This window comes from Polyodon spathula, chromosome 2, assembly GCF_017654505.1.
Source record: "Polyodon spathula isolate WHYD16114869_AA chromosome 2, ASM1765450v1, whole genome shotgun sequence".
Lineage (NCBI taxonomy): Eukaryota > Metazoa > Chordata > Actinopteri > Acipenseriformes > Polyodontidae > Polyodon > Polyodon spathula.
This window is the reverse complement of record NC_054535.1, coordinates 101,962,490-101,972,983: the sequence shown is the minus strand read 5'-3', so window position 1 is coordinate 101,972,983 and position 10,494 is coordinate 101,962,490. Positions and strand designations below refer to the sequence as shown.

Sequence of the window (10,494 nt, the reverse complement as noted above, 5' to 3'; positions counted from 1 at the left end):
CTGTTCGATTTATTATTTTTCTATAATTGTTTTGGCAATGAATTCATATACAACATTGAGGACATCTTTTCAAAGCTCAAACATTTCCACAAAGCTCATGTTAACATTTGTATCAACACCTGTGGAATACGATGCACTTACACATGCAGATATATACCTTGCAGACCTAGTGAACCTCAATTTCATCAATCATTTCCAAAAGATTTTAACTGGCGAAAAAAGAAGCACATACTTACTGTATACACTAGGATAGGAATGAAATCCAGACAGGATTCTCATCTTACAAACAGGTGCTGCTTTACCCCAGCGGTGAACATGATTTGTTGAGGAATTACTCTGCTCTAGCCGACTTTTTCCCTATCGACAATCCCTTTTAATGCAAAGCAGGATGAACCCAAGGGATAACGTGTATCTCTGAAAACATTGTACAGAATTCTACAATTCCATTTTAGGCTTCTGGTAATTTGAATTGTAAACTTAACGCAGCGCTGGCTGTACATTAAATATGATGAAGAAAGAAACAAATTCAAGTGCATGCCATAGTACATAAGCTAGAGATACTTGTTTTCACTCATGAGTGACTGTCCAAAGGGAGCTTTAAAACTAAGAGGAAGAGCAAAGCTGCTTATGCAGGTCCTCCAGTCTGGAATCTCCATTAGCTCTGGCGTTGTCCATCAGTGCCTGACATTGAAAGAAAAAGGGTGACATTTTATACCAAGAAATACAAGTTTCCTGATTGTCTCAGACGATTCAGGAGCATTTATTTCTACATAGAGGTTACAGTCAATTAAATACTTGTAAATGGCAGAAGTTATAAAACTGTGCTTAACTGAATGGCCAGACCAGGTAAGATGTCAGGTATTAAATTTATAAAACAAATAATAAAAATCAGAAGAAAAGCATACTAGTGGAACTACTTTGCAATAACTGGACCAAGTAAGCTATTTTTATGAGGAAATTCAAGATGGGATCTTACATCAATGAGTTCGTCGTCATGTTTGGCATGCAGATGTCTGAGGAGATACCAGCGGGCAACTGAAGCGACTGTCTCTGGGTATCCAGGCTGGTACACAATTCTTTCCAACAGTCGACGAGTTTCCCTGAAAAGGGGGTTGGAAACTTTTATATTCGAAGGCATTAAAAAAAACTTGCTTTAAGACAATCTCACAACTAGGGTCCCTTGACTGGCCTTAATAGCCAGGTTTCACTGCATATGCCTGCAGCAATCACACAAATAACACAATAGACCGTAGACTACAAACAGGTGACTAGACAACGCAAACAACCTAAAAGGCTGAAACACACAATCCATTCATTTGTATTATACAGAGTAGCAGGCCACTATGAAACATGTGAACCCTTCATGAAATCATGATGAACCGTTGTTATAAAATGTTTTTTAAACAGCAGTACGGTTCACTTTCTCCCTTTGCACCGATACAATCAAACCATACAGTAGATACCATCATACCTGGCTCCCATTTTAATGCTGAACTGCAGTAGTGCCTGTAGCAGGACAGCCAGAGGACAGAATGTTATTTTCAGGGCTTCACTGGTTGCTTCCTGGACCAAGTCCTTCCACTCACCACTTGAAACATTTGCCTATAGTATAAGAGCAATAAAATAATGATGATAATAATGACAACACAATTACCACCTTGCACAAGCCTAACCTGCTGCTCTCCTGAAGCCCCCCACATGAACCCATGACAATGCACAGTAAATCTCCATCTCTGACCTGATCTTGAATGGATGTTTTGGGTTTTTTTTGGGGTTTCAAAAGCAGCAGTGGAAAAAAAAAAAAACGTCCTATTTAACAACTCCAAACTAAAGCTGCCAGTGCGCTTTCTATCTTTAGAACATTACCTCCATTGGTGTAGTGGTGGTAACAGTATGTCGGTGTAGTAGGCCTGTGTGAAAACATTGTCAGCTTCCTAGTAGACTATACTGTTGGCTGAACTTGACACATTCTTCTTTAAACCTATTTGCTACGCAGAGGATGCAAAGGATTGTGTATGTACTGTGACACAGAATTAATCAAAACCCTTGAGCCTGGCATAGTGTGGAGAATAGATAAACTAAACACTGGTCGCCTTTCATAGTGGACCACCATCACAAAGTGCTTTATAAGATACGAGACTTGGGCGTGTGAACTATGCATCAGCTGCAGAGTCACTTACCCGAAAGACGGAGCACCAGGAGTTTAAGTGACTTGCTCAGGGTCACACAATGAGTCAGTGGCTGAGCTGGGATTTGAACCAGGGACCTCCTGGTTACAAGCCCGTTTCTTTAACTACTGGACCACACAGCCTTGTCTTTTCTTTACTTTTCTAACTAACCATTCTCTCTCACAAATGAACTTATACCCAGTAACAACCATCCAGACAGTATATTTTTATAAGTGAAAAGGTCAGGGTGTTGTTTGGTCTTGCAGTATCACTCGCTAGAGGTGGGTTTTTAAGGAAGAAGGCTGAAGTCTTTTTTCCGTGAAGGTGTTAAGTCAAGATAAATAAGTTTAGCATGTTAATTATACATTAAATGTGATAGGCTTATTATTTATATTTACTTAACCTAATGCATATTATATTTACTTAGAGTAGTATGTGCAGTTTTGCTCGAATGTGCTAAATATTTCTGTAGTATGAATTTAAACATTTAGGGAAGCTTGATAGCTAGCAGACACATTGTAACCACATATTGCATGAGCACGGGGGTTGTGGTGACATCATGAAAGGTGGGCAGGCAACTGAAAAATTGGACATAAAAGCTTTAATCAAACGATACCAAAGTGTTCTTTTTCAAACTCCGACCCTCAAACAAGCTTGTGAGAATTTGAACCCAGCCTCTGTAGTGTAATCCTGATTTGAGACTGTCTGAAAAGGCTTTACTTACTGATTGACCTCACCAAGCCGCTCTGAATCAATTGAACCTCAGAAGAGGGTAAGCATATATTAATTGCCTGAATTATAGATGTCTTAAGTATGAGTAGAATTAATACAGCCATGATGTAAGGTGGTTTAGTTACATTAGTATGCCTGACTGAAAGCAGTAACTGGTTTGAATTGTTTCTTGTTTGATTGTTATTTAAATACTTATATGACATTTTTCAAACATGATAAAATATTGTTAGAAACTTAAGGTCATGAAACACTTGTATTATTGAGGCAGTAACATTTCTAATTAGGAAGTGTTACAGATAAAACATTGTTAAAAAGTTGTAATGTTATCATTATTGTGCTTCATTAAATATAGTCTCTCAAAAGGAGACTGTTATCCTAAATACAAAGATTGTGTCTGTGTTTGTCTTTCATAATGTTTAGTGGAGTCAGTGTATTCATTTCACTTGGGTCCAGTGCATGAAATTTACCCACTAGGAGTACTGCTCCCTCTTGAGTTTTACCTTCACAAGACTCGAACGGGACAACTGCAAGGACCAGAAGTTCATTCACAGTTGGGTTTCTACGGGCTAGCTGTCTGGAACATAATCTGCAATGAAAAACTCTGTATTTTAAGAAGAGTGCTCTTACCATGCAGGGTGCGAGTGCCAGAAGAGCCAGCCTCAGCAGACTGGCCAGCTTCCCACTGAAATCACCCTGCTGGGAGGCCATCTGCAGACTCTGCCTGTAGCACATCACTGCAGCCACCATCAGTCCCTGAGTCCTGTACACCTCTGCTAGCCACTAAGAGACAGTACACAGAACACAGTAGAAGGCATCAATCAGGGAAGGATAGATTTATTTGTTTTTAATCTTCACCAATGTTTCAGTTCATCAAGGTTTCCTTCAAGCTGACACTGTTGATTTCAATATTTGCCAAGTCTGATGCACTGTAATAGAAGTGCTGGAGGCAGACAATGTCAAACTTGCATGATCTTTAGATGTAGAATATCTACACCTCTAATGCCTTCAATCTGGGGGTAAATGTGTTTCCTAATTTCATCTTGCCATCTTCCTGGAGGTCGTCTTCTTGGTCGCTTTATATATCTCTTGGGATCCAGTCTAGTATCTCCTTGGTCCAGCGATGGTCTGTTCTTCTTGCTACATGCCCGGCCCACTGCCATTTCATTTTTTTTCGCTCTTATAATAACGTTGCATACTTTTGTTTGCATTCTTATCCATTCCTTCATTTTCCTGTCTCTTCTTGTTATTCCCAGTGTGCATCTTTCCATACTCCATTGAGTCATTTGCAATTTGTGAGTCATTTTTGCATTTAGGGTCCAGGTTTTGCATCCATAAGTTAGCACTTGCAGCATGCATCGATTATTGGCATAAGGGTAGCTTCCCTTTCAGAACCAAATCTTCCAAAGGCACTCCAGCCCATTTTTGCTCTTCTGTTGATTTCGCACATTTGGTTCTCTGTTGCCGAAACTGTCTAGGTATATACAGATATATAGATAAAGATACATAGATATACATACACACCGTGATGAAGGCATTAAGAGGTGTAGACTATAATTTACAGTATTTATAGCAATGAGGCTAAAAGGCATATTGGTTGTTTTCAAGCATAACAAAATACCTTTATAAAACATTGTTTCAACCATAGTAGCAGTGCACACACGGGTAAGGCTGGTGGAAACTGTGACTAAATGGAGCCAAATACTGCTTGGAGGTCTAATTTTAAAGAACAAAAGGAGTGGGAGATATCACCACCCTTTATATTAATACTGTAAATACTTTATATACAAAACTGGTAAAAAGATGTTTGCAACAGAGGTGGTTTTAGGGCTGTGTCCCAAGGTTCGAAGGTTAGTTCGCTAGCCAGGGATTCGAAGATTGTTTTAAACCTTCGAAGGTTCGTCAGACGCCATTGACACAGTGTGTTTTTTTCCTTCCTGTTAACAGAAACTGTTTGACAATGTGTGAAAACTATAAATCACACACTAAACGTCTCTCACAAGCAAAGTTCAATATTTTGATTTGTAAAATACATATTACATAAACAAAAGTTTATCCGTTACCAAATTGTTATATGTATAGCAACTCAGTATGGAGCAGGGTATAGTATCCAAAGCATTGGGAGGGTACCTCGAGTGGCTGTATTGCTTCAGTAAAACATGTACTGGGTGCCTAGTGTACAAGACAGTGTAAGAGAAGTGCTATGGTAGAATATCTGAAACTTACAAAATATACACTAACACTAATAATTTTAATTTCGAAAACCGAGCATCGTCCGCCCCTCCCCCCTCCAGTTCGTGTTATCCAAAGGCAAACCTTTAATTTCTTCATTCTCCATCTCGACAGCAAAGCGTTGTACAGCGAAAGCTTTATTTAAAGAAATGTCTCAAAACCCAATTTGTCTTTATCTACTTTTCCTCAGGACCCACACTGATGACTTCCATGTAGACTTACATGCCAAGCAGATACAGATGCGTAGTTAGACATCACTGCCTTTCTGAGCTCCACCAGGACAGCTTCAGGGAGCTGCCTGTGTGACTGCAGGAGCTGCTCACACTGTGCCTGCCTGAGCAGCAAGAACACACCGGGCTGCTCTGGCTGGACACCAAGAACCTAGAAGAATAAAAACAACATCTTTATACAGGTATGGGAATTACAACCAGTAACTGGAATTACAACTGTAGCTGGGTGTGCGGTCACCAAAACCTGATAGACAAGAGACCAAGAGTCACTCAGATATCTGTGTTCTGTATTTATTTTTTATTTTTTGTACATTTGATTTACACTAAAAAGAGATTTGCATCTACCTTCCCAAACAGAACCATACAGGTGGCTACTCAAACAACATGTAAATAAGCGTACAGCAAAACATAACATATTGTTTATTCAACTTCCTGTATGCAGTGAGGTGTGATGAGATATAATATAAAACACAGATAGGTGCATAACAAAACAACTATGTCAGTAAACTCACACCCTCTGCCATTCAGGTAAAAGTAAAAAAAAAAAATATGGAGATGCAATAATAACTCAGTAGAATTGCCCATACCTTGGTGCAGAGGGATTCTGCTGCTGAGATCTGTCCTGCCTGCTTTAGCCCACACACCGCCTGTCGAAGAGCCCAGCTTTCAAGGCACTGGGAGTAGGAAACAGGATGATTTTCCTCTGCTTTAACTAAAAATGGTAAACAAAATCATTAAGGTCACGATAAAAGCTTCTCAGGGACCACTGCATGATTATTTTTTAATGCTTCATCGTTTGTATGCTTCATACATAGCAAAATCCCCCCTGTACAAGACATATTTAAAACGGGAGGCACATTATAATTTTAAAGCTGATGCATGACTGCATGGTTTACCAATGAATGAATCTGTTTCACCTACAATATTCAGAATCCTGTACTGCCAATGCACTCTCGGATCCAGTTAAACTGTGAAACATACAAATAAAAAAATGCCAACATCCCTCCAAAAAAGACTAAGAAGCTAATAACTATGAAGTTTGCATGGCCTAACGTTAACTAACTTTGATTGAAAGGTAAAACTTCAGAGTAGACCAACGTTTTGGCAAGTGCCTTCAGCAGTGTAACTTCACTTAAAAGATCAGGCAAGTGCCCAGCATTCACTTAATTTCATGAAAAGCAATACTCCCTGGCTGGGGCAAGACATTGTATTTTCCATGGCTGGTTCACTGCCTTGGCACTGGAGGCCTTTATTTATTGTATGGTTATCTCTTCCAAGCAGCTGCTTTATCTTATGCTTTCCAGTAGGACTGATTCAGTTGAGCACAGTTGGCAGAGCAATCCAATGTTTCTCTCAGTTTGTGTTTCTTCCAAATGCCATCCATGAAGTGTATGTGGGTGACAGCACAGCTTTTAAAAGAAAGGTCTTGCATCTGCCCACCCTTGAGTTACACAAAGAAAACCCTGTTCATGCCGAAATGCCGATCTTAGCTGAGGGCCCACAGGGAGTGCTGCATGAAAACCCACCCGGTACAGTTCACCGCGTCACCTCATAGTGCATCAGCAACCCCTACTGGTCAGGCACCCGGCAAGGCCAGGAGGAGGGACTGGGCTCGTCTACAGGGTTCAGGAGAGGGATTTGCTTAATAGCGGAAACAGAGATCCGGGTTGCAGGGTTGGTAAGTGGGTTGCAGCAGTAAGGCGTTATTTGAAATTGGGAATTTCAAATGAATTCAAAACAAAGTAAATGTTCATAACAAATTGATTTAAAAAAAAAATGGAGGGGGGGAGAAGGGAACATCCCTAGAAATATGTTGCATTATTACATTTTATGAAAATGCTTATTGGAGAACTACGTTATGATCCTTTTTTGTAATGCATTTATTTTTATACGTACCCTTCTTTGAGATTGCCTTCATAAATGTTTCCTCCAAGCCTGCTCTTTTTGGTGCTGCGCTGCTCAGATAGCACGCTGTGTTTTCAGTGTGACAGGCAGCCATTAAAGAAGCCCACACAGCAGGGTCCTCTGAGAAACACACAACACAGAGAACAGTGAGCTGGCACCGCGGTCCTCTGAGAAACACAGAGAACAGTGAGCTGGCACCGCGGTCCTCTGAGAAACACAGAGAACAGTGAGCTGGCACCGCAGCTTAATGCACTTGCTTGCCATCTTATTAACAGCTTTTAATTATTCAAGGTGTCAAACTGTGTACATGGGCACGGACACACAATACATGTACTAACACATACAATCCTGAGTCCACAAGCTGTGAAAAGTGAAAAACCAAGCTGGTTTTACATATTTTACTAGAGGGTTTTAAAAATAAACATAAAATTGCTGTTCTCTTATAAACAGCACTATAGATGACTCCTGTAAAATGTTATCAGTATAAAAAACAACATAAACAAACATTCACAAAAGTCCATTTTGATTTGGACAACCTCTTACTGCTGCAGGTACCTACAGTACCTGTGTCGCAGTGGTATGCACAAGAGGAGATTGTGCTAAATCTATACTGCAGTTCAAAAACAGTACACTAAGGGGCAGCACTGGCCTATTAATTGAGCTGTTTCACACTCTGCCGAGATGGGTAAGAGCAGATAGATGTCAGATTCTCCCCCCCCCCCCCCCCCCCCCCCCTTTTTTTTTTTTTTTTTTTAATAAAAACTTGCCATAAAATTTAACTGACCATTATTCTAACACTGTAACTGATTCTCAGCACATTGCTCAATCTGTTTTAGTTTATAAATGCATGCTTCTGCAGTAATATCTGCAGGTGTTACCACTGCGTGGCTAAACTGCTGCTTGCATGTTACCTGTAAGCTGTAGTGACAATATTAGGTATTTGCTTAAATAAAAAAAATGAATGGGGATGAATGTACAGTACAGGGGTCTTCCTAGAAGCTAAATATGAGGTAATCTAACACACGGTTTCCCAATCCTGGTCCTGGGTGACCCCAGTGTTTGCTGGATTTCATTCCAACTGAGTTCTCAATTACTTAATTGAATCCTTAATTGAATTATTCCTTACCTTAACTGTTTTCAGCTTTTAAAACAGTTGGAAATTTCAAGTTAGCTATACAACTGTATAAGTAATTTGAAATCTGCAACTTTTTAGGAGCTGAGAACAATTAAAAAGATCTAATTAAGCAATTGAGAACTCAGTTGGAATTAAAACCAGCAGACACAGGGGTCCCCCAGGACCAGGATTGGGAAACCCTGCTCTAACAGCCCCAAACCAGGTGTATCTGGAGGAGAAAATTGAAGGGGTGCACATCCTTTATTGTCACAAGACCATAAGAAAAGTTTGAGAGCCAGAGATCATTCAGCCTATCAAGTCCCTTCCTGGCACACTATTTGCCCCTAGTAAGGGGATATAATTTAATAGGACAGAATCAAATTGTTTTTTTTAATGTGTTGCTACTTCACCTGGTAGATTATTCCACACATGTATAACTCTCCATGGTAAACAGTGCTTCCAGTCTTCTGTTCTAAACTTCATGTTTACCCGGCTTCCATTCATGGCCCCGTCCTGCTGTGTGTTCTCAATTTGAAATAGTGACTTGGGTCGGATTACCGTTCAAGCCACACCTGTGTTGCATCTGTTCTAGCTGAGAACTATGTTTCCGTGCCTTGGGTTCTAAGGAAATACACTGTTGGAAGTTTGAACCCATAGGCTTTCAACACTGCTGCCCTCACATGTCAGTCAGTCAGTACCTGGACACAGTAATGCTGCCCTCTGAATGGTCTTCAGTGAGTTACTACGCTGGTCCTCTCCTGAGTGCATGCCCGCGGCCAGCTGGTTTACCCCACTGTACAGGAGTGCACTCTACAGGAAAACACAAGTACAGCAATATAGGATCAAAGTCACAGTTACTGTGACCACCCACCCCCATCTAAATGATTGAAACCAAAGATTACCTTTCCTTGGGTCATACTGAAATGGCAAGCCACTCGTCCAGCAACTGCTCCACCCTGGAACAGAAATATAAGCAGCGCATAAGAAAAAACAACTCTAACTTAAGAAACGGAATGTCCATATAGAGTTTGAGCAGTTTACATACAGGAAATACAGTAATGTGACACATCTGTTGAAGGGTGCCTCCAGTAAATCCTTGTTGCCAGGGGGCCAATAGAAATACAGTCCCTCAACACCATGTACAGTACCTATGGTTAGCAACATTTTGCCACGTGTATCTACACTTCACTGTCTTACTTATTCTATAGAAATAGTTTGACAATGCTTTATTATACTGCTTTACTTTGCATATGCTTGCTTTCTGTGGAATCTATGTATCTACACTCAAGGTACAACACTGTCTAGAGTGAATGCGAAAGCGGACGTGTCATTTCATGACGAATATGCTTGGTTCTGTAAATACAAAAAAGACACTCAATTTCATTCTCAAGCGCCTTCATGGGGCAGCTTGACATACATGAGCTAGCATTCAGCAAAACAATCATGTTTGAAGATCTATATAAAAAAAGAACACATTCAAGTCTCTCCAGACAAAAAAAAAAACAAGAATCAGGCAGATGGTAGCTACTATAAAGAACAGTGTATAAATCACCCCCCCCCCCCCACACACACCTCTTTTTTTTTTTTTTTGAGACAACAATTTCAGGAAAAAGCCTATAGATCACACTGCTGTATAAGTCGCTGTGGTGAAAATTAATGCTTGAATATAATTTATCATTTTTTAATAAAGATGGTTAGAGTGTATCTGTGTTTTGATTCTCCCCCCCTTTTTTCAATTCCTCTCTTCTAGAGACTCGTCTGCAGACTAGGTTTAAGAACTTTGTATAAACAATGAATGGCAAATGGTCTTTGAAAATTTAAAAGTGTTTCTTGATTAGATTAAGAAACAAACACAGGAATCAGAAACACATCTGGTCCTGGAAAATAAGTTATTTTAAGTTAAGTGTCTCCAAAAAGGTGACAATGGTCTGGAGAGAGTAATTTATGGTTCCGTTCTGAGCAGGGAAACAACGGAATTGCATGGCAAGCATGCTCTGGTGATTAAAGCAGTTTTCTTAAGAGAAATTAAGAATTATATAAGAACACATGATATTGATGCAAGATCTTATTAATCAATAAAGTTCGATTAATCTATTACAAACCTGTAACTTGGCAT

General features: G+C 39.9%; 1 protein-coding gene across 3 annotated transcripts in view; it reads right to left on the bottom strand.

Annotated features, from left to right (window-relative positions):
- Positions 1 to 3: 3 nt before the first annotated feature.
- ttc37 (tetratricopeptide repeat domain 37) overlaps positions 4 to 10,494 on the bottom strand; it is a 45,010-nt gene continuing 34,519 nt past the window's right edge. For all 3 annotated transcript variants that reach the window (XM_041237556.1, XM_041237548.1, XM_041237561.1), the window contains exons 33-41: positions 9,281 to 9,334; positions 9,077 to 9,188; positions 7,256 to 7,384; positions 5,947 to 6,071; positions 5,352 to 5,510; positions 3,528 to 3,680; positions 1,472 to 1,602; positions 977 to 1,100; positions 4 to 681 (exon numbers count right to left, since the gene is read on the bottom strand). In XM_041237556.1, the coding sequence (XP_041093490.1) occupies positions 604 to 681; positions 977 to 1,100; positions 1,472 to 1,602; positions 3,528 to 3,680; positions 5,352 to 5,510; positions 5,947 to 6,071; positions 7,256 to 7,384; positions 9,077 to 9,188; positions 9,281 to 9,334 (1,065 nt within the window). In that variant the 3' untranslated portion in view covers positions 4 to 603. The remainder of the gene's footprint in view (positions 682 to 976; positions 1,101 to 1,471; positions 1,603 to 3,527; positions 3,681 to 5,351; positions 5,511 to 5,946; positions 6,072 to 7,255; positions 7,385 to 9,076; positions 9,189 to 9,280; positions 9,335 to 10,494) is intronic.